The following is a 22,750-nucleotide window of genomic DNA, read 5'->3' as shown; positions in this document are numbered from 1 at the left end:
TCTGCCTCAGCTGAAATGTGGGAAAGTCACAATTACTATGCGATTTCATATCTTTTGCATCACGGGGGCTGGCCTTGCAAGAGGTGGCTCCTTCATCTACAAGCCATCCTCGCGTTGTTCCGTCCCTTTCTTGTCCAGCCTCATCCAGCCTCCCATGCTGTGCTACCATGAGAATCTCCTACAGGGACCATGTGACAAAACCGCTCCAAAGTCTTTCTACTGTCATGCGACAGGCATAAGCTCGATGCAGGCAAGGCTGCTGCAACGCAAGCCTCATCGATCGTTGAATTCTTGACGACCGCAGGTCCGTCATGTTTAACCTCTCAGTCAATCACATCAACGGACTACAACGGTCGGCGAATTCTTAGCCAACTACCCCGTCAATGGCATTAAGCCAACCTGAAAGTCCAATTCCCTTGCGTCAAGAAGTCAAGGCTTGGGCCTCCAACAACCCGCTTCAACTGTCGCTACTCGTTCGTGCTGTGCAAAAGTTCTACACTAAGGGAGTTTTCGAGACGAATGCTCAGTCCTTTCAGGTAGCTGGTGGGTTGGATTACATTGCCGCTTGATCCGCTAAACCATCGATTTTGATGCCCTTGACTTACGACGAAAAGGCATACACGGAGATCCAAAAGGCTTCTGTGCGCACAACGAGATCACGTTTCCGACATGTCATAGGCCTTGTATGCTACTATTTGAGGTACATACACCTCAGTCCCTGACAGATGTGCTGAGAAACTGCTAATTCAGTGCAGCAAAAAATCTATGAAATCATGAAAGAAGTCATTGATGAACTGACCTTCCCGTTCGGCGGCGAAAAGGATCAGTGGGTGAAAGAACGTGGTCGATGGCGTCTACCGTCCTTCGACTGGGCATTACCCGACGTAGTGGTCCCCGACATTCTATTGAACCAGAGCATATCCATCCAGGGTCCAAAGAAAGCTGAAGGCACCTCCACCACTACCTTGATCAAGGAAAATCCTCTATATCGGTATCAGTTGATTGTGAATGGCAAGCTCCTCAGAATGGGAGACGATTCGCTGAAAGAGAACAAGATGAGCGACAGCGGCCCGAACCAGGAACTTGCCCATTTCCTGGCTTGTGCATATTGTCTAACTTCGATAGTGGTCCCAATGTTCCGGCACAAGCAGAGGGGAATCACAAAGAACACCACCGATTTCTCCGGCTTCACCAACGCGGAATTGCTGCAGGCAAACATCCATAGCAAAATCACCGTCAAGGTCAAGGTCGGAACGTCCAAGTCTTATCATCTCGTCTGCGACCTTGTGTATCGGCTTCTTTCACCAAAGTATACCTTGACGTATCGCGACTTTGGAAACACCATTTCGTCCAACCAAAAGCCACCGGCTAGTTGGCAGGGATACTTGTCTTGGGAAATGATTCACGACAGCCTCCATTTAAGATGTCGTCTGGCTCTTGTTGACGCATCAGCCAAGCAGAACTGACCGAAGCAGGGTATGATAGGAGGTAATGGGTTGACTCCCAAACTGGAGTATCGGACCCCAATTCCACCTCACCTCTTCGGCCGTTCCAGAGAACTGACCCGGCAAATGGTGCCCTCAGACACTGGAATTCTGACGATACCCATTCGTGGACAGACTTTGGATATCGTTATGATACGATTCAAAATGCAGGCTCTATCGCCGGTCTTGAAACCGCCCTCGAGCACTATAATATGACGGGAAAAGTTGTCACACGAACCTCGCAATCGGTTGTCAGTGCGCCAAAGGCTCAATTGAGCTCTCGAGTTCTCTCTTCACAACAGAACACCAAAGCCCGAGCTGATGATACCCACGATCTTGTCGGAGACACTGTTCCAACTGATCAGCCAGGCGGATCTAATCGAGAGGGAGACGGTCAGACAGGTCTCGAGGAAATCGACCAAGACATTTACCCCGATTGCTTGATCAACATCATCTATGATCGGTAAGTTGAGCGGCTCTACTGACACGATGGAGATACTTCTGGTCACAGGTACGCGCTTGGAGGGAGACCCTACAGCATCCATTTCTTCATCGGTGACGTGATTAACGCCGAGATTTCGGGCAACGTGTCTGCTTTGGAGCATCTGCGACATGTAGGCAGCGTCTACACCTTCGGCCGGGCATTTGGCGACGGCGACGGCGAGCACTGTGAGGATTGTTCTCAGAAGGCGGAGGCGAGAGTGCTCTCTACAGCGCAAGTCCCACTAACTATTTCTCTCATTCATCACGCCGAGGACCAGGACAATGATGACATCTGGCATATCGACCACTATTCCGTTGAGAGCTGACTGAGACTGCCTGTGCGAAGTCGGATCGATGCAATGCCTTTATTTTTGGGTATTCTCTGCCAAATCACGAAACAGTTCTTTGCCGCTTTACTTTTCCCCTGTGTTGTTTCCGGGCACGGCTTCGGCGGTTTGTCTTGTCGGGGATTGGTGAACAATGTTCGCATTGTATACCTACTGATAAGAACCCTCTGGACACGGGGTTTCTAGTCTCAAAGATCCTTGCGGGGAAGCCAAACAAACATGTTTTAACCGCAAACCGTAACTCCACAGCCAGAGCCACAGAGCCACAGAGCCACACGGGACCAAATCATGGAGGGGCATCACTCCAATTAATCAGTACTCCCCATGTCTCACGAACTGAATCGAGGAGTCCAACCCGTGAGATACGGAAGTGGGGGAATATCATGTATATCGAAATGCTTACCGAGGCCCGACAGATCCACCACCACCGCCTCTGAATGCTTCTCCTTCTCCTCAGCGGGTGCCTGATATACTGGTGCTAATGAGTGCCATCCAAGTCCTTTGGAGAAAAACTCACAGTCTTGAAATCACGGGTTTGTTGTTGTCCCTGAGACCTACAGCAAGAGCACCAGTGTTGTACGCACCCTTGTCTTGAACATGCCTGGCCTCAACCTTCAGGGCGCGTCTGCCATTGTCACAGGCGCGGGATCCGGTAAGAAGACCATACTATACAATATACCTACATTATCCCTACCATTGTTCCCTTTACGAGTATACCATCCCTCCCCTCCCAGAACTTTATCCATTGGACGCTTGCCTCCACACTCACTCACACAACGTACCTACTGATTACCAGTTTGACCAGGGATAAATCTGGCCTTTGCACAAGCCCTGGTCGCCAAAGGATGCAGCGTCCTGATCGCCGACATCAGCCTGCGGCCTGAAGCCCGGGCATTCGTGGACTCGGTCGCGCAAAAGGGTGGTAGTGGGCCCAAGGTCGTCTTTGAGCCGACCGACGTGACGGACTGGGCGCAGCTAGAGAAGTCGTTTGAGGTCGCAAAGAGGGAGTTTGGCGCCGTGCCGGACCTGGTGTGTCCGGGGGCGGGCATCTATGAGCCTGTAAGTCACTTGCCAGTGGAGGGGACAATGCAGGAAGATCTATTCCTTCGACCACTTCGCCATTCATCTGCCTCCTTCTCTTGTCCCCTGCCATCGGGTGAGACCATCTTGTCGACTGACACCGTCGCAAACGTGAAAAAAAGCCAACCTCCGGATTCTGGGGCGACGTCGACTCCCCCTCGCACTACAAGCACTTTGACATCAACCTCGTCCACCCAATCAAGATGACCCGCATGGCCATCCGGCACCTGATGCGCGCGAAGAAGACCGGCACCGTCGTCCTCATCGCCAGCGTCGCGGCCGAGACGGTCAGTTTCATCACGCCCCTGTACCAGGCGTCCAAGCACGGCGTGGGCAGCTTCGTCATGGGCATGGCGGCGGCGGAGCAGGTTTGTGGCGTGCGCGTGGTGGGTGTGGCGCCAGGGTATGTATTCTACAGTGATCCCTGTGAGACGTTGAGCGTTGAGTCCCTGTTCGTCTTTAAAAGTCGCCAGAGGATCAGGGTGGAAGGTGGTGTCATGCTATCTGTTGACAACTGACTCCCCTGAGACTCTTTCCCCTTTTCGTTTCTCCTCCCTACTCTCTCCTTATACATCACCCACCCCTGCCTCCCGCCTTCATCTCAGTCCTACAGAAGGAAACTAACCCTCGTGATTCCTCGCCAAAAAGACCAATCGCCACCCCCCTCCTCATGGAAGACCCCGGCGTCGCTGGCTGGGTCGACCCGACCAAGGACACGCTCCTCTCGCCGACCGTCATCGCCGACGCCATGATCGCCCTGGCCGAGAACCCCGGTGACAAGTACCCGCCCGGCACGTTGCTCGAGGTCATCGACGAGCCACCCGCGTCGTGGCGCGTCATCCCTCTCTTCAACAATCCGGGCCCCACGCGGCTGAACCTGGTCAGCGGCAAGGACGGGGCCATGTCGACGGTGCTGAAGATTCTAAAGGACGACGCTGAGTGAGTGAGTGAATGATTAGACATGGTCGAGCGAGACGAGGTAGTGAATACATAAATGTTAAAAATCCTAGCGTATGTACCTGTCTGGGAGGAGGGCGCGGTATATAATCATACTGCCGTCTTGTCGCCTTCTCACTCCATCTTGTCTGTCTATCTATCCAATTCATCTATCTACCGAAGCTACTGACAACTCTTCCATCTTCTCACGCTGAGTACAAGGCCCAATACAGCCTTCGAGCCTGACCCCAAGTATCCTGTGGTATATATACTCGCGCGCTTATAATCTCTGGTCTATACCTCTCTAATCTCTGATCTGATATCTGATCCATGGACTCTCTACACCATCTACCACTTTCAAGCTCCCTCCGTCAGTTTAAGGTCAATTTTACCCTTTTCTAGCTCCTCTGTCTCTCTCTTTCTCTCCACCCCTAGAGTTCAACTTGCGTAGAACTCTCCCGGTTCTCGGATAAACACCACTGGATCCCCTCGACAATCACGGTGTCCCACCGCGCGCTGGCCTTGAGCGTGGCGAAGCGCCGAAAACCGTGTGGGAGGCCGGGGAAGACGTGGACGCGGGTGGGGACGCTAGATATCGCGGTCAGGTCGGTGTGCGTGGTATATTTACGGAGAAGATGAGAAAATAACAAGTTGGGTGGACGTGTAGGTAGTAGGGTGCAGTAGTGGCGACTGTGACAGTGACAGAAGCAGAAGCAGAAGGAAAGGATACTGAGGAGGAAAGAAACTCACCCGTTCTTCTTCAACTTGTCCGCATACAGGAGCGCCTCATCCCTCAAAGGATCCATGCCGGCCGCCACGACGACCGTCTTGGGCATGCCCCTCACCTTGTCGTCCGGCGCCAGCACCGGACTCAAGTAAATATCCGCCGGGTCGGTGTCTTCGCTGTCGAAGACGCCGAGAAACATGTCGATCTGCGAGTGCGGGAGCACGGGCGCGTTGGCGTTTTGATGGAAGCTGGACCGCTCCGTCGACACGAGCAGGTCGAACGGGTAGGCTTTGGGGTGCATGATCCAGGGGATGAGGAGGAGTTGGCCGATGATTTTGGCAGGACTGTCCCTGTCGTCGTTCTTCTGGCGTCCTTGTGCTCGGAGCACGACCGACGCGGTCAGTCCGCCTCCCGCGGAGATGCCCCCGACGATTACCCTCTCGCGGTCACCGCCGTAGGAGGCAATGTTCTCGCCCAGCCAGACGAAGGCGTCCCACGCGTCGTTGTGCTGCGTCGGGTACCGAAAGTCCGGCGTGTGGCGGTAATTGACGTGGACGACCATTACGGGAATCGAAGACATGGCCACGACGCGCGCGCAGTTGGCGTCCTCGGTGTCGAGACTGCCAAAGAGGTAGCCGCCGCCATGGAAGAAGAGGTAGATGGGTAGAGGTCCGGTGGTAGAGGGGTCGACGCCTTTGGGGGTGTAGATGCGTGCTGGGACAGTCGAGTTGTCGCGTGTGGGAATGTCGGCGTCTCGCCAGGTCACTTTTTCCAGGAGGCCTGTAAGAGGCGGGGGTAAGCGTCAGCATAAATAGAACAATGCCATATTGGGAGGTAAGATGCTGTTGAGAGATGGATGGTATAGAATAGACGGAGGGGATATGTTGCGACAATCAAACACCCATCGAGAATAGATTTATATGACAATCTTCTCTTGACCCAAGCAGCACACCCACCCACACACACACACACACACACACACACACACACACACACACACACACACACAGTCTGTCTGTGCTACCATTGGTGCCATCACACAACTAGCAAAACACCTGCGCAAAACCCACCTGATGCTTCGAGTTCAATCTTGGCCGCCGTCTCCCTCAGAGCATTCGTCGACCGTCTCAAGTCCGCCGGTGTCTGGCCAGGAGCCAATCCCGTCGGCGCGACGCCGTTCACTCGAACAAACTCGTCCCACTCGGGATTCGGCCCTTGGTACTGCGAGTAGTCTGCCATGGTATTATACGTATGTGTCGTGTTGGTCTATCGGAGCAGTGCCATGACTGCCATACATAACATGGCGGGTTGTGAGAATGAATGTAGTAGAGTCGTCGGTATCGCGAAACTACCGGCACTTTACCGGGAACATTACCGGTTCAAAGTTCTGCGTTGTTTTTTTCATGTTGGAGAAGTTGGTGTCTCCCGGGAATCGATTGCCTGCTCCATGATTTCTTTTTCACTCAAGATCAAACCCCCTGGTGACCCCTCTTCACGTTCTTTCCTCTCCCCGCACTGCTGATCCGGCTATTCTCAGCTGTCGAACCGATATGGTCATCGTGTGGCTTTGACGATGGATACTTATGAGAGCCGGAGTCTGGTCCTCTGGCAGATTCCAGGAGACTTGAGCTGAGAGAGAGAGAGAGCCGTTATGATCGGGAAGAGCATCCTCTAGATTTGTGGCATTGAAAGAATAACCTGTCTTGAGATCTGGAGTCTGAGACCTGCAAGCCAGCCAAAATGTCGTATAAAGGACAAACTGCTTTTCTGACGGGTTTGTCAAGCCCCGAAGTTCCATGTTGCTTGGTGATGGGCTAATTCGAGCTAGGCGGTGCCAGCGGTATCGGGCGAGCAGTTACCAAGATGCTGGTAGAAAAGGGGTGGGTATTACATTTCCTCCTCAGTATATCGGGTATTTCTGACAGAAACAACAGAATCAAAGTCTACGTGGCAGACAGGGACCTCAAGGGCGCTCAGACGCTGGCCGACGAACTCAACACGGGCGATCAGGTCGTGTGGACGGTCCAGGTCGACGTCGCGGACTGGGACTCGCAACGAAAGGCATGGGAAGCTGCCGAAGCTGAATTCAAGCGCATCGACTACGTGCTGCCGATTGCCGGCATTGGCGAGCGACGCATGTTCCCCAACAGGCCCAACTCGACCGGATACGAGAAGCCCGACCTGAGCGTGCTGGAAGTCGACGGCATTGGTGTCATCTACACCGTGTCCCTGGCTGTCCAACACTTTCGTCGCCAGCAGCCCAACCAGTATGGCTTCCGAGGGAAAAGTAAGTCTCCTTCGGCACTGCAACGTCTTGGTCATTCCAACTCATCCCGTCTACAGTCATGCCCGTGGCGTCTGTCTGTGGATTCTACATCCACCAGACCATCCCCATCTATACCGCGGCAAAGCAGTACGTCCCAACCCCCTACCTCTGCCCACCGCTGTCCTGGAATACTGACCAAGACGTTGCAGTGCCGTCGTAGGCTTCGTCCGCTCGTACGGTAAGATCCTCGCCGAGGAGCACATCACCCTCAACGCCGTGTGTCCCAACAAGATCCGGACGGGAATCTCCACCGCCGCCGTGTACGACAAGGCGGAAAAGCTCGGCGTCCTGGTGCCCATGGAGAGACTGCTAGAGGCCTTTGAGTCGCTGCTGGGCGAGAATCCCATGTCGGGCGAATGTCTCGAAGTCGCTCCCCAGATCGGGGTCCGGGTCGTGCAGTTTGTCCCCTTCATCAACGAGGAGTCGAAGCTGAGCGCCGACATGACCTATGAGCGGTCGCACCACCTGCATGAGCCGAGTGAATGACAATGGTGTAGAGAAGTTAGGATCATCCTGCGCAGATTGAGGAGTTGGTTGTGTGACCCGTGTTGTTTCGAAAGCCGGGCGGAGGAGAATCTACCGGTTTCCTGCACATTCCCGGAGATCTCGTCTTTGATGAGGAAGAGGCATCCTTCTAGCTGACTATGTTTTAAGATATCTTGACCTACCTTCTAGCAAGCAACAACGGAATGTCTTTCATCGCGGAATCACATCATGGCGTTGAACACAACTGCTTACCCCTTTGAGATCCAGCCTTGCACTCGCCAAACGCTCCGATGACTCGGACACTCCGGATCTTGCACCCCATTAAACATGTCCAATCGTTCAACTTGTGTCGTGTGTATAGACCTTGTGACACTCTACCGCCCCTAGACCTGTACCCCACCCATGAAAAAGGGATACACAACACCATAGACAAGCGCCAGCCGTATCTCTTGGTCCCTTTTCCATGTTCTGTTCTCTCATATGCAGTTAATAATCGTGTTCAGAACTCTCGAGCACTCTTTCATATATCCTCGTAAATCAAGAAGGAAGAGTGCTTCACCGGTGCGGTGCGATGTGATGTGATGTGATGTGCTCAAATGTGGTGGTTATGTTATTTAGTGGGTAGAAACCTATTCCCCTTTCCGGCACCCGGGTGTGTCCAGCGTTCAGCTGGACAAGGGTCCTTGTCCTCACTGGCGCGGTTATCGCTTTGGTTGGAGTACCTCGTAGTGCCTATTACTAAGAGTGTACTTGTACGAGTGAGTACGCTACTACCGAGCAAGTAAGTATTTGGACCACTCTGTGAACTTTCGCGTAGAAATGCTCGAAACAATTACTGGCACTATAGCCCCCAAGCGAGGGGGGGCCCCGAGCGCAATGCTTATTTGGAAAAAGCAATCACCACGCTTTTATCATTGGCGAATGAAAATCTCTCGGTAAGAATCTAAGCCTTGGACAAGCGATGCTTGGGGGTGCTTGTGTGTTTGTGCGCCATGCAGGAACGAGAAACCACTCAGAACCAGCGATCGAAAGCCTGGATGAGGAGAGCCACGTCATCGCTCGAGGAAATCGGTGGACCAAGTGCGAGGGGGGTGGAGTGCGAGTGCAGTGTGATAAGGCTAGTCAAGTAGGTTGCGGCATTGCCGATGGGTAGGAGTACCTAAGATGTGTGGGAAAAAGGCGTCTCGGGTGTCGCTTTAGTTGTACGGGTAGCTGGAGCTGAAGCAGAAATTGAAGCTGAAGCTGGTTCGATGCCCTTGCCAAAAGGTATAAAAGCTATCGTTCCCTCGCCCATATTTTGGTTTATCTTTCTCAAAGTCAGGTCAACTGTCTCACCAACACATCCCTTTAATCAACTGAAACAAAGGCCGATACCGATACCGATATCCACAACGACAACAACAACAACAACAACAACGACAATGGACAACCTCCTCAAACAAGGCGAGCAATTCCTCGAAAGTCAAATGGGAAACCAAGCAGACGACCAGAGCCAGAATAACCAGTCATCTCAGCCTCAGCAGCAGCAGCAGCAGCAGCAGCAGCAACAGCAAGGCCAACAAGGCCAACAAAACGGCCAAGCCGGCGGCGGCCTGATGAAGAGCATCGAGCAAAACGCCGGGAACTCGTACATCAACCAAGGTAGGTATCCACCTCCGACACACACACGTCGAGATTGTATCAAGAGAGAGAGAGACACAAGGGCTGATTACATATACCGGTGGTGCGTGTGTAGAAGTCAACCAGTTCCTGACCAGTGAGGGGGTTCCCTCGTCCTTGGATGGTGCGATCGACGGCGTCATTGATACCGAGGTCGGGAATCTCGAGAAGAGGTTCTAAATGTCTACCTACGTATGTTAGGTACCTTGGGTCTTAGGCATCAAGGTGTCTAGGGTAGATAGATACCTGGGCATCTGGTGTGGGTGCACCACTTCACCACGTCAAATGTCAAAGTCAAGGTCGCATGAATGATGAATCAGGTTCAGGGGTAAGACAGGATTGAGGGCGGTCAGTCAGTCAGTCAATCGGTCAGTACAATCTTGCACAGGGCTCTCTACAAGCTGCGGTGCCACTAGGGGAATGCGAGGCACTCAACCAGCTTGTATAGCAGAGACATCACGATCCTATAACACGAACACGAAGGAATGCATCAAGGAATGTCCTGTTTTCTATCTCCCCCTAGCCTCTACCGTATCTCACAACGGACAGGTCAATCGGGAGCGAGAGCCTGCCCATGTTTCTTGTCTACAACGAATATGCATCGTCTTGCGCCCCCTTTTCTCTAGAACCAGCTCGTCTCTCCCACACCCTGCCCCATCAGACCCATTTATATCCATGTACCTCTGTCACTCGCAGGGTTCCAATCATGGCGTTCGATGCTTTCGTGTCCTTCACTATTTGCACGAGCCGGCAGCGACGCCGCACTCTCCCGGGCAAGTCCAGAAGCACTATTCATTTTAGAGGACAAGGTCAGTCACTTCACGAATGTCTTTCGGCTCATGTTGTATACACTGCTGGAAAGGACAGAAGTCGAAAGGGATAACACAAGCAGAAGACAGTATGCGTACAGTACCACCACCGCACCAACCAGAGCAGACGGAGCGTTTGAGGAGTTCGGCACCAGCCGCGACAGCAGCGGGAGCAGGTTCAGGAGCGGCGATGGGGTTTGCGGTGACGAAACCCATGAGGGGGATGAGGGCGAGGAGAATGGTTTTGACCTGCATTTTCAGAGGAGTTTTGGCGGCTTTTGCTGCTGGATGTTTTGATCAAGTGGGAGGAAGTTGAGATTCGATGATGATTGTTGTTTGTGGTGAAAATTGATGAGTTTCCTGGAGATATCAAGCCATCTTTATAGTTTCTTCTCCCTCTCTTTCCTTCTCATCCCTTTGACTCTGTCGCCCTTTGCTCGAGGGAATTCTCCCAAGAATTACACATTCAGTTTTTGCCTAAATTCAACCAACTCCTCCGTTTTCGATTAGGAATGAAGCCATGTACCACATACGTCTCCCATCACCAGACTGTCTCTTGAGGAAACATCTGCGAAAGTAAGGTTTTGAGGGATCCAGAAGGATCGCTCGTACAGTTGTGCGTAGCATTGGTAAGGGTCCCCACGGGGGTCTTTGTTGTGGAAACACCCCACAGCTGACGGGGTACGGAGAACAGCATCCATATCAAACCAAAGGACGCGTCAAAATGCTGCTCAACACTCTTTGTTTGGTCTGGACAACGGGAGTTGAGCCAACGGTTGTATCCGTCTGATCTGTCAGTGTTCTGTCTATACCGCAGACCCTGCACTAGGCCGTCGCAGGATGCGGTTCGTTGCGGCCGCAATTGGTCCATCAGGACTTGTTATTGATTCAAACGTGTATCCATGCGTATCTCTCATTACTGGACGTCTTCGTCAGTCTGTAAAGCCAATAGCCAAAATGACTTCGGTGGCTCCACGTCCGCCGCTGCTCGAACTTGATCAGTGCTAGCTCTGACCTACCGTGTTCGAATGAAATATTGCCTGTCTCTGTTGAAACATGTGAGATGGCCATGGATTGTCCATTCTGACCCCTCTATGCACGTCCCAGCACCTGAATATTCCAGCTTGGCTGTTGACCGAAGAGGGCCGAGTCGCGCTGAAGGAGGGAAAAATCACAAGAATCGACGAGAATTGGGCTATTTTGTTTCTTGTCGGCGCATAAGACTTCAGCTTCAGATCTGATTGCCTACCTCACTTTATTGATGGACATAAACCTCGCTGACTTCAGCCTCTCCCCCACACGGGCTTTGATTGACCGGTCAAAGTATGCGGCACATTGTCGGGGACCCGGTTGTCGGACCAGCGTCATGTCTCAGTCAAGACCTCAAAGTCGCATACCCACCGGTGCTCGGTGTCATCTCAACCTGTTGCATCATGTCGTGGTACATCACCTTGGCGGAGACTCCCACGACCAAGGATTGCGCCGAGCGTGACATCAAATGAATTTAGCCGGGGAAAAGACCAGGTTATAGCTGGTATTGCTGTGCGCTGTGATGCCTGATCAGCTGCGGTGGTGAAGACGATTGACATTGTTTCGGTTCTACATCGGTTCTCAGTCGATGGATGCAGGAGTAACGAACGAGGAGGTGCTGATGATGATTTGGTCGAAGGATGCGCAGCCAAGCCTTGATGGCCTTTGCACGCCTAGTCAGTACTGAAGTAATGTGCATGCCTGCCTGCCTGCCGGCCTGCCTAGGAATCCAGGGTACCTAAGTGGCTTGTGGATTTGCGGGTGTCTCCGGGGGATTTTAACTGTAGCTCGCCCCTAGAACGCCTAGTCGAGCCTAATGTGGCGCACCAAACCTTAGCGAGCGGCCGCCCGCGTTCGCTAAAGGCCCCCCAAGTGGCTGGCCTCATGTTGCCTGGTGACCTCGACTTCACGTCTCGGTGGCCCATCTAGGCTGTAGTCTCAGGCGACAGTCAACCCTGCTAGGGATGAAGATCAATCTCTACCCTACTGAAGTACAAAGTGCAACCCGAAGGCACGAGGAAAGGTGTTTGGAGTGATTACCACCCGACAGATGTCCGCTACCACACGGGTTCTTTTGCATAACCTACCAACCTACCTACGAGATACTTGAAACACACAGGCAAAATGCCTTGAAAGAAAGTTAAAGCATAGAGACCAAACAAAGACCTACTCGTAAACTCGTCTACTCGTACTCGGTTGTGCTCGCCTATTTCCTTCTGAGTCACTCGCGGGTTCTATCGGAGCTGCAGGCCGCAACCGACCGAGGCTTTCTATCTCTCTCTCTCTGGCCCCGTGGCTATGGCTCCCCCAATGCAGAAGTACGTGGTCCAAAGTATCAGGCACGGAAACGCTTTGCAATAGCCCTGCCTCGTACACCATATCTGATATGCACATGTAACACGCCAACATCGTCGCTTGAGCACGGCTTGCTTGACAAGGTATAACAAAGTCAATAGTCGAGGTCCGCGCCCTCGACACATCTCCACCAATATCACATACCACCACCATGAATGACATGGACAACGACATGGACAACTCCGACACTCTTGTCCTCCCAGACGGGCGAAAACTGGGATACGTACAGTTCGGCTCCCCGACAGGACGTGCCATCTTTTTCCTGCACGGCCACCCCGGATCGCGCCTGGAAGGCGCCCATCTGCACGATCTGGGTTTGAAATTAGGAGCCCGCATCATCTGTGCGGACAGGCCGGGGATTGGATTGAGCTCGCCGCAGCCGGGCAGAACACTCCTCGACCACCCCAAAGATCTCGAACGGCTGGCAGATCATCTGAGGCTGGACAAGTATGGTGTCCTGGTACGTACGCGATCTCTCCCGAGAGAGCTTGAACTTGGAGGCGAGACTAGAAAAACAAGATGATTTATGACCGAGTGTTGATGCTGACTGACATAGGGAGTCTCTGGTGGCGGACCATACGCCCTCGCCTGCGCCTACGCCATGCCCCGCGACAAGCTCAAGTGCGTCTCGATCGTCTGCGGCCTGGGCCCCGTGTACGAGATCGGCATGAAAGGCGCGCGGTGGTTGAACTGGATCGGCTTCACCTTCGGGTACCGGTACACGCCCTACTTCATCAACCGGTGGTTCTGGCAGACGCAGACGATGGGCCGCATGGACCTCAGCGACGAGGAGCGCCTGGCGCGCCACATGAAGGAATTTGCCACGCCGCCCAAGACGCCGGCCGAGCAGAAAGACCACGAGGTTATGAAAGACCCAGTCAATGCCGGGCGGTTCATGCGCGCGTCGCGAGCCACCTTCGCCCAGGGCTACGACACCACCCTCCAGGACGGCCGCCTGCTCAGCTCGCCCCTCGGGTTCCGCATCGAAGATATCCGTCCCGACCTGCCCGTGCAGCTGTGGTATGCGAAGATGGACGTCAACGTGCCGCAGTACCACGGGGAAACGATAGCTCAGCGATTAGGCGGCCAGGCAGTCCTTCGAGTCGAGGACGAGACGCACGCAAGCCTGTTCTTCAACCGCCGCGAAGAGTTCCTCGGAGAACTGGTCAAGAGCATTTAATAAGACTGTCGAGCTCCTGAACTTACGAGGTAGAGTAAGTGGCTCATGTAACATTACGGCGCAGAGCAAATCAAACTCGCAGCTCATTCGGACCAGTAGCTGGAAATCTACCTGGTCAGTGTATAAATAATACATCACACCTCTCCCAGCCGTTCATGGGACATGATAAGCTATCACATAGTCCAAGGAGTAAAGAAATATGCACTGCGGTACGATTAATCCTCATCGACTAGGAGAAGGCCAGAAACTCAAGAAACACCCCGTTTAGGAAGGGGAGTTCTTGAGCGGTGATTGGTGGATCAGGACGACGGATGCCCATTTTCGGGAGATTCAGAGTGGATACTTTGTCGTATATCTCTTATCAAGCACACTGGGAGGGCGTGGTTGATGACTCTGTTGTTGGGCGGATAGATAGAAGAGATATATATATATATATCCATGACTGAGGGATGAGATCTGAATAAAGCATTCGATCACTTCGTCGTCGTTGTCATTCATCCATTCTTTGCCCGATCTCGAGGCCCCGTCCGCGGCATAAAGCACTCTTGAGCGACACCTCGGAAAACCAATTCATTGCCTTGTACATAGTCCACCAGGGCTCGAAGAGGAAGAAAGAAAGAACAAACCATGCACTCCCTCCCCACTTCGACCGAGACGCTCACGCTCCACCTCGCCATCCTGATCTGCGAGGTCCTCCCCCCGCCGGTCTCCCGCCTCCGCGGCCCGTTCGACCAGATCTTCCAGAATTTCTTCGATCGGGGCGCGAAACGGCTCTTGGAGAGAGCTAGGCACGGCGACGAGGTATCGTCCGCACTGGAAGGGCAGATCAAGGTGAGGACAACGCCGTATAACGCGACGGCCGGTCAGTTGCCGGACGCGGAGGCGCTGGAGGGGCTCGATGCGTTGGTCGTCACGGGGAGTTCGGCCGGGGCGTATGAGGATATCGAGTGGGTGAAGAAGCTGGGGGGATTCTTGCAGCGTGAGTGATTGAGAAAGCCAGTCTGAAACGGGGGTCCAGCAAGGAGGGGGGGGAAATCGTCCATCGAAAACCGCTTCGCTGGCCGTCCTATTCCTGGAATCCATCCTCCTCCTCCGCCCTCGTCCAATCTTGCAGAGCCAGAACCAAGAACTGAATTGACACTTGTGGCAGACACGTACCAGCACCACCCCAAGGTGAAGATCTTCGGCACCTGCTTCGGCCACCAGATCATCAACCAGTCTCTGTTCGCCCACACTGGCGGCCTCCACGTCATCAAGAACCCACGAGGCTGGGAACTGGGCGTGTACGAGATCGCCATCAACCCCGACTTCGCGAGCTGCTTCCCGCGCCAGCTCAAGTCTCTGCCCCGGTCGTCGGGCGCGATCCAACTCCAGCTGTCGCACCAGGACACGGTCGTCGTGACCCAGCCCGGGCGGCTACCCGCGGAGTGCGTCGAGGTCGGCGCCACGGCCCTCTGCGGCATGCAGGGCATGTACGTGCCCAACCGGGTCTTGACGCTGCAGGCCCACCCGGAGTTTGATCGCGAGGTCAACGGCGCGTGCATCCGCGAGATCGTGGGTAGCGACTGGCCCATCGAGGAGACGAGGGAGTATCTCCGTCTGACGGACAAGGACGACGACGCCGCGCTGATGGAGGAAGTGGTCATGGAGTTCTTGCTCCAGGGGTCGAAGCCTTAGTCGGACGTCGTACGCATTTGAGATCCCCTTTTTGCCATGGACCCGGTCGTCATCGACGCCCCTGAAGCAGCGGTATTTGTGCTGAAGGGGAGAGGAGGTAACTCTTGATCACTTGCTTGGTCATGGCGTTGGTGGGAGACCACATATGGCAACAGATATGTGCGCATGCCTCTGTTGAAAGCCTTTGCTGCTTTACCCTTGACAATGTGTTTTACGGCCAAACAGTGGTGGTACATACAACAAAACGCGTCTTCAGTCCGCGAACCGGGAAAGGGGAAGGAAGAGGTTGTCTCTTTTTGGAACGAGGCCTCCAGTCCTTGAGAGCCAGCGCCGCTGTGAATGGATCTGCGTGATATGAATTTATCGTTGGCATTCACAACCTACATATGTATGTTTACGCACCATACAGCTAGCTATACGAGCAAGATATCTTGAGACTTGAATACAGCCCAATCAATCTATCTCCTATTCATTCTTCTCAGGGGAGAGAGAAAATCCAAACAGCACTTAAATCTCCATAGTAAATCACAATTGCAACTGATCTCTCGAGTCTTCATGCAAGGGTAAACCCAGTATATCCGTCTTTTCTAACCTGCTCGAGCGTCTTCTTGTACCGTGGAATGCCCCCAGCGTAGTTCAAATGCTCGCGCGGTTTGCCCGGGATATTGGCTCCGTTGTACCACGAGTCGACCTTCCCTCGGGGTGTGTCGCTGATCAGCTCAAAGACCAGTTTTCTCCAGTCTTCCTCGGCGGTCCGCTCGGGGTCGATCTTCTTGAGGCCTCGCTCGCGCATGTCTGCGAGGACCGACGCGATCCAGTCGCCTTGGATCTCGATGCACGAGGGTCCGTTCGAGAAGGCCGTTGGGGCTTGCGGGCCGTATGTACTAAGAAGTCAAAATTGTCAGTCATGTTGGTCCTTTCGAGGCACTGAACGGAGACAACGTCGAAGCAGGCGGCTGAGCAGAGCAGCTCTGTCGAACTCTTCACAGGTTCACCTACAAAAAGAAATTGGGGAAATGGGCAGTTGAAATGCCCAAGTATGTCCAGGTGCCTTTGGCCCATTTATCCGTTAGGATTTCGCCGTTGACGCCCGAGATCTTCATATCCTTCAGTCCACCAGTAATGGAGTCGAAGCCCGTGGCCAGGGCGATGATGTCGAGTTTATGGAACGTCCCGTCCTCCTGGATGATGCCGTCGGCGACGAATTTTTTAATAGGATTGTTTCTAACATCGACCACGTCGACGTTGGGCTAGCGCAAAGGGACAGAAGTCAGCATCGACGGTGACCAGCCATTGAATAGCCTCACACTTGGAGGTACAAGTGAAAATGGGAGGCTAGCTTCATGCACGCCACCGGAGTTCTTACTTTATTGAAGTGGTCATAAAAGTCCTGCTCGAGGGAAAGGCGTTTTCCGCCAAAGAGATGAGGGCGTTCCCACGGCGCAAGCAGCTCCTGCTTTCTCGGATCGCGAACTCGCTCTCGTACACGATCTCGCCAGAATTCGTACGCCTCCTGGTTGGCCTTCGGGTCGCGAGTCATGTCATAGTAATTGTTCATGAGGAAACGGAAACCTCCCTAGCCGTGGAGCGAAAAGAATCAATTAGCATCACCTCTCGTCTTCAGTCAAGAGAATGCCCGTTGCAGAGCAGGAGGAAAGGCAAGAGATTTGAGCGGTCTCACCATCTTCCACAACATCTGATAGAACTCCATTCTCTCCTCCTTTGAATGGTCGAAAGTCAAGTTGTCGCGCCATTGATAGAGAAAGCCATTGTAGTAGTTGTTGCGGTCGGCAAATCTCCCCGCCAGCTCCTCGACGACCTTGGCTTGTTCTTCCTTGGTCAGGTATACCTGATTCATCGGGCACGCTAGATTCGGGGTCCGCTGAAACATTTCCAAGTGTCCGTCTTCGCCGATTTCTCTCGCCCACTATATACAAGTATATGTCAGCCTCATTCTCAATGTCGCTTCCCAGAGAGTAGGGCCAGTGATATCTTGGAACGGGTTGGAGTTCGGGAATGTACTGGCAACGATGACGAACCTCTTGTGTGATTTGCACGCCCGTGGCGCCAGTCCCAATCACAGCCACGCGCTTCCCCTTCACGTCGACGCCCTCCTTGGGCCAGAAACTGGAATGATGGATCACACCCTTGAAATCCTCCAGGCCCTCCCAGTCAGGAAAGTACCGTTTCGCCGCGAAACCGGTACATGCCGTCCAGTATTTGGTCCGGAACGTCAGGCCGTTCTCACATCGGATCGTCCACAGGCACGTCTCGTCGTCCCACACAGCCTCGGTGACTTTGGTGTTGAAGACGCAGTCCTTCTTGACGTGAAGGCAGTTTTCAACGTGTTGAAAGTATTCTCGCAGCTCGGCGTGGTCGGGATAATGCGATGACCAAGTCCAGTCCCGGTATACTTCGGGAATGGACAGCGCATAGACCGGATACTGACTGTCCACTCGGGCGCCTGGATATCGATTCCAGTACCAGATACCGCCAAGATCAGATCCAGCCTTGCGAATCTCCACGTCAGCAAACATTCGTCATAAATGGGCATGGCTCCTGGTCAGTGCCCCGATCACGAAGGCAAATACCTCGACGATTTTGGCCTTGAAGCCCAGTTTCCTCAGTTGATGCAGCAGATAGATTCCCGCGAATCCAGCACCCACGATGACCATATCCAGTATCTCATCGGTGCCATTGACATGGTTCCCATTCTGAACCACTTCGTCTCCAGCCGGTCCATCTGACCCATTGACCGCGGGTGTTGTGTGGCCTATATCTCGCTTTATAGGCATGGCTGCTGAGTTCGCGATGGCTTTACTCGCAACTAGGAAAGAATAGACTATCCAGCCGCAAATGTCACCCAAGAAACTAGTTTACGTGGACCCCTGGAAAACAGATCTTCTTTACACGATACAAGGGTTAATTGAAATGAAGCAAGAGGCAGCCGCGTCTAAAATAGAGGAGCGCGGAGATGGATTGATAGATGACTGTATCCCTCCGGATATTGGCACGAATATCTGGCCGAGAGCGTGCGGAGACCTCGGCCCTCAGGCTGAATCTATGGGGTTTATCGGTTATCATTGATGGGGAGAAGGATCAGAAGGGTACGCGGAACGTCTGAAAGGGTTGTCCAGGACTCACTCGGGCCTATCATGGTCACAGAAAGGTCCAACCATTCCATGAGACCACCCTTCAATCTTCTAGTTGCTTTCGGACTTTGTTCTCCTGCCTCGCGGACCAAAGCATTGTGCCCCTCATGGCCCCCCATTTGCCACAATTGTGTGGAGATATTTTTGGAGTTGCGGATATAGACCACTCGGTTGCGGTTAGCATTGCAGATGTTGTGTACTGGGCGTTGGGATAAGACAACAACTTTTATCATGATTCACCACTTACATGTAGAAGGTAGGTTGCAGGACCCCCAAAGGGATCTTTGTCCTTTGAAGAGTTGAAAGGTACTCGGTCTAACAGACCAGCCGGCTGTTCTTCCCGCATGAAGCGGCCAATCACAAGAAGGATTGTCGACTTCATCCGTCTCAGGGTGACAGCCTTGTCGAAGCAGCCCAAAAGTGCACTCTTGCTGTAGGAACAGTAAACCGTGTCCACTGTATACTTAACTCTGTGTGATGATGATGTGGATGAAGCAAATGTAAAACAACAGGCGGGCAGATCGCTCCTGCTCCGACTCTGGAAATGCGGTGACTACTGCGACCGGCAGTCTGTCTTAGCCGTGTTAGCCGTGAAGATGGCTGGAAGCTTCATCCCGAGAGATTTGTGAGTAAGTCGGTCAATGCCGAAGACTTCAATGTAATCGGGCTCCTGATTTCTCTGCAGCCTTCCAACTGAACCAACACTCACACGGCATCCATACTCCTACGGCGTTTCCAAGTCCTTTTCTTTCTCCTGCACCTGGCTGTTTCTTCATGTCACTTACTGTGGTTCAGAGCCACACTGGCAACAAGGCTTTGATGCGGCAAGAGCTATACAACTTTCCGACCACCCAGTGAAAGCTTGTAGACCGATAGACCTGTCAACCGCAAGTTGGTCGTCGTTCAAGATCGATGCTTCTGGGCCAGCTTTGTCCAAACATTGAGCGCTGGGACATCTATCGATAGCTGTTCCCGCATACCTTGAAGACAATGCTGCCCAGCCAATCTTTCCTCTTTGGCTGCGCACTTGTGGGATCGGATTTGTGCAGAGATCCGACGGAGAGGAGTCCGACGTTAGGGAGCGACTGCGCCTTCAAAGGTATTCTCAACATGGCAAGGAGCTGTGCAGGAAGTACGCGTCGCCTCGGAGAGAATTCATTGTAGAGACTTTATTTGATTTCATCAAGTGACGTCGAACACCCTTTTCACCATTGAATGTCCGGATCCGACATTCTGCAGTGCAATCTTCTGAACGATGTCGTCGGCGCGCTCCCAGAGGAAGATGACAGTCTCGTAAGCTCGGTTTGGGGCGACGAGGGATCCATCCTTGGAATTACACTCTTTAGACCCCTTTCACACCTAGACTTCGGCTTTTCAAAAGTCCGCCCAAATACACAGTCTCGCTGGAGCGGATCAGCCTTGAGTGTGTAGTGAGACATTCATCGTATAATTGCTGTAAGCTAGGTAGTCTGGTACAACTACGATAGAGGTGAATACGGCGAATAAGCGAAGGGGGGGGTGGAAAGAACCGGCGAGATACGTATAAAACGCAGCGATGGGCACTGGCTTAGAGCGGTTCCGTCGGTGCCGTCGACCTACCGGGCTCGATGTTGGGGTTCGAGACAGAGCAGCTGCGAAATAGACAATGTGAGGCCGGCATGGGATGACCATACGGCGCTTCGAGAACACGCATATCTTCACAATTTTTCTGGTCGCGCGAGGCCAAGATGTGTGGAATATTTGGTACAAATGGGAAGAAGTAAAGGAGAAGGCTATGGTGGCCTTGGCATTTGGAGATGCAAGGCTGAATGAAGCTGACGAGGCTGAGGCTACGTATCTCCTCTGTCAATGCTTTCTCAATCAATCGGACATTTCGTTGAACCTCTGCCAACCCTGCCGTGTGCACCACGCCAACCTCAGGGCCACAACTATGCGTTTGCTTTCATTTCTCCCGCAGGCTCTGCTTCTGTGCTCTACGTTAGGCTCATCAGCAGAAGCAGCTGCCACGTGGACATTTGCAGACGCCTCTCTCAGCGTAACCAGCAAAGGGTCCGCAGCTGGGAAGGATGGAGGAGTTAAAGAGAAGTATGTTCTGTTCCATGGCTGTCGACGCCGCTCAGCACTCTAGACGTGCACAGAAGAACTCAATTAGTCGCATGCTAACTGGTTCATGTCGTCCAGACTCACACCCTCTCAACCGCTCTCCAAACCCATTCTGCTCGGCTCTTCCGACACTTTGAAGATTACTCTCACAACGCAAGAAGGAAAAAGTGCCAAAAGACCACACCAGGCGTTTCTGCTGCTGCAAGACCAAGATGGCAAACTCGACGTTTCATATCCTTTCAGTGTAAAGGAGTCTGGGAAAGCGAAGGTTGATTTGGTGCGTCTCAGTTCCTATCAGAGCAAGGGAAAGACACGAACGGGGATACTCATGCGCGAATTGAATTCTGGGACCGGGTCTATCTGGGCTGCTCTGGCTATGGGAAAGAAGACTAGACTAACGGTTGTTGCGTGGACAGACACAAAAGGATCTCCCCGTACAATTCCTCACTTCATCAAACAATACGTCGGGCCTCAGCGCATCCATTGTCATCGCCTCGTTCAGCACCACTCCCGGCTACAATTCCCCAGCCTTCACACTCCAAGTCAAGACAGACCCAAACACTCCCGCACCACCGGCAGAGAGACCACTCCGATACGGAAAGCTTCCAGAAATCCACCACATTTTCCGTTCTGACCCTAGGTCTCCGCCCAAGATCATCAGTCTGGTGTTTTTGGCTGCTGTGGTGGGAACACTGCCGTTGTTGGCGGGTGCTGTACGTTGCCCTTGCCTCCCCCTCTGTCTCACACCTTCACGGCCCCCTATCCCATGTTTAGCCTGCCTGTACCTCATTCACTCCTACCCTTTTCCCCGCGCACGTATCTACTAGGGATGGACCATCACTAACCTCTTGCCCCCTGTACGAATCAACAGTGGCTCGCCCTTGGATTAAACCTATCTTCCTTACCCAAAGCATTCTCCGCTTCGCCGCTCTCGCACGCCTGCTTCCTGTCTTCGCTTGTCGGGATCGAGGTCGTCTTCTTCCTATACTACACGACCTGGAATCTATTCCAGACACTTCCCGTCCTGAGCGTGCTGGGCATTACGGCGTTTTTGAGCGGCAGTCGCGCTCTGACAGAGGTCCAGGAGCGGCGGTTGGCTGGGACAAGATAAAACGGAACGGTGGGACGAGAAGAGACAAGGCGCCGAATCTGCACACACACACACACGAAGCGTATAGCCATGGACCACCACTTCCCCGCCGGGGTAAACCGGGGTCCGGGGCATTCCCATCCTATACACTGGTACTGGGTGAATGAAATCCGAGACGGACAGGGTTGTGACAAAAGAGAAGAAAAGTGGAAATGTTACCCAGATTACATAGGTACGAAAGGGGCCGGGGGAACAAAAGCCGGCGCCAGGATAGACAATTCAATCAAATCAATCAATCGAATCACCAAACAAGAGACCGAACAAGAGACCAAACCAGAACAGAAAGACGGTTCTTTTGCATCCTTGACACCTTGCCTCCCTGACCCCGTGCCGTTCTGGCACCAAACTCCAGGTTTCCCCGATTTGGGGTACATGCATGCATGCATGCATGCCATTTGATCTGGTCTGGCACAATTAACCACCTCTACCGAACACTTTATGTACGTGTACGTGTACGTGTCACTTGTAGGGCGACATGCATGGCTTCCCTGATCTGCTCTGCTGTGCTCTGCTCGGTAAAGCCGAGTGGCCGCCTCCCTCTTTCCCCCTCTTCTTAAAAGACCCGACCGAGTCGACAGCGCTCAATTAGGGACACAATCTCTGTTCTATACTACAAGGCTAGACTATGTGAAATCTGGCGGTCCCAAGAATACCAAACATATTTGTCGAATGTTAACCATTCATGCTGTTGAATCCTGCCATGACAATCCTTACTCCTCGAGTAGCAATGCTTGCATAATCCAATGTCATGGCTATCGTAACTCGA

General features: G+C 53.1%; 10 protein-coding genes across 10 annotated transcripts; 8 read left to right on the top strand and 2 right to left on the bottom strand.

Annotated features, from left to right (window-relative positions):
* Positions 1–773: 773 nt before the first annotated feature.
* Positions 774–1,466, top strand: Z517_02306 (uncharacterized protein; the record flags this gene model as incomplete). The annotated part of the gene is made up of 1 exon (XM_013431417.1): positions 774–1,466. One exon carries the CDS (start codon positions 774–776, stop codon positions 1,464–1,466), a length of 693 nt encoding a protein of 230 aa, XP_013286871.1.
* Positions 1,467–1,696: 230 nt separating this feature from the next.
* Z517_02305 (uncharacterized protein) lies at positions 1,697–2,293 on the top strand (the record flags this gene model as incomplete). The annotated part of the gene is made up of 2 exons (XM_013431416.1): positions 1,697–1,947; positions 1,996–2,293. The coding sequence occupies 2 exons, from the start codon at positions 1,697–1,699 to the stop codon at positions 2,291–2,293; spliced, it is 549 nt and encodes a 182-aa protein (XP_013286870.1).
* Positions 2,294–2,911: 618 nt separating this feature from the next.
* On the top strand, positions 2,912–4,337 carry Z517_02304 (uncharacterized protein; the record flags this gene model as incomplete). Its single annotated transcript, XM_013431415.1, has 4 exons — positions 2,912–2,966; positions 3,120–3,373; positions 3,517–3,797; positions 4,043–4,337. The coding sequence occupies 4 exons, from the start codon at positions 2,912–2,914 to the stop codon at positions 4,335–4,337; spliced, it is 885 nt and encodes a 294-aa protein (XP_013286869.1).
* Positions 4,338–4,761: 424 nt separating this feature from the next.
* Positions 4,762–6,296, bottom strand: Z517_02303 (uncharacterized protein; the record flags this gene model as incomplete). Its single annotated transcript, XM_013431414.1, has 3 exons — positions 4,762–4,918; positions 5,081–5,837; positions 6,128–6,296. 3 exons carry the CDS (start codon positions 6,294–6,296, stop codon positions 4,762–4,764), a joined length of 1,083 nt encoding a protein of 360 aa, XP_013286868.1.
* Positions 6,297–6,797: 501 nt separating this feature from the next.
* On the top strand, positions 6,798–7,869 carry Z517_02302 (uncharacterized protein; the record flags this gene model as incomplete). The annotated part of the gene is made up of 5 exons (XM_013431413.1): positions 6,798–6,831; positions 6,886–6,937; positions 6,992–7,344; positions 7,401–7,470; positions 7,533–7,869. The coding sequence occupies 5 exons, from the start codon at positions 6,798–6,800 to the stop codon at positions 7,867–7,869; spliced, it is 846 nt and encodes a 281-aa protein (XP_013286867.1).
* A 1,421-nt stretch (positions 7,870–9,290) lies between these two features.
* Z517_02301 (uncharacterized protein) lies at positions 9,291–9,708 on the top strand (the record flags this gene model as incomplete). Its single annotated transcript, XM_013431412.1, has 2 exons — positions 9,291–9,510; positions 9,605–9,708. 2 exons carry the CDS (start codon positions 9,291–9,293, stop codon positions 9,706–9,708), a joined length of 324 nt encoding a protein of 107 aa, XP_013286866.1.
* A 3,165-nt stretch (positions 9,709–12,873) lies between these two features.
* Positions 12,874–13,902, top strand: Z517_02300 (uncharacterized protein; the record flags this gene model as incomplete). Its single annotated transcript, XM_013431411.1, has 2 exons — positions 12,874–13,182; positions 13,279–13,902. The coding sequence occupies 2 exons, from the start codon at positions 12,874–12,876 to the stop codon at positions 13,900–13,902; spliced, it is 933 nt and encodes a 310-aa protein (XP_013286865.1).
* Positions 13,903–14,529: 627 nt separating this feature from the next.
* Z517_02299 (uncharacterized protein) lies at positions 14,530–15,579 on the top strand (the record flags this gene model as incomplete). The annotated part of the gene is made up of 2 exons (XM_013431410.1): positions 14,530–14,881; positions 15,053–15,579. The coding sequence occupies 2 exons, from the start codon at positions 14,530–14,532 to the stop codon at positions 15,577–15,579; spliced, it is 879 nt and encodes a 292-aa protein (XP_013286864.1).
* A 553-nt stretch (positions 15,580–16,132) lies between these two features.
* Positions 16,133–18,374, bottom strand: Z517_02298 (uncharacterized protein; the record flags this gene model as incomplete). Its single annotated transcript, XM_013431409.1, has 6 exons — positions 16,133–16,463; positions 16,579–16,829; positions 16,946–17,155; positions 17,261–17,496; positions 17,615–18,089; positions 18,171–18,374. 6 exons carry the CDS (start codon positions 18,372–18,374, stop codon positions 16,133–16,135), a joined length of 1,707 nt encoding a protein of 568 aa, XP_013286863.1.
* A 2,287-nt stretch (positions 18,375–20,661) lies between these two features.
* Positions 20,662–21,945, top strand: Z517_02297 (uncharacterized protein; the record flags this gene model as incomplete). Its single annotated transcript, XM_013431408.1, has 4 exons — positions 20,662–20,816; positions 20,913–21,111; positions 21,251–21,547; positions 21,706–21,945. 4 exons carry the CDS (start codon positions 20,662–20,664, stop codon positions 21,943–21,945), a joined length of 891 nt encoding a protein of 296 aa, XP_013286862.1.
* Positions 21,946–22,750: the final 805 nt, after the last annotated feature.

Source organism: Fonsecaea pedrosoi (genome assembly GCF_000835455.1).
Source record: "Fonsecaea pedrosoi CBS 271.37 unplaced genomic scaffold supercont1.2, whole genome shotgun sequence".
Lineage (NCBI taxonomy): Eukaryota > Fungi > Ascomycota > Eurotiomycetes > Chaetothyriales > Herpotrichiellaceae > Fonsecaea > Fonsecaea pedrosoi.
Note: the sequence above shows the minus strand (reverse complement) of the source record. Positions and strands in the feature narration are given on the sequence as shown.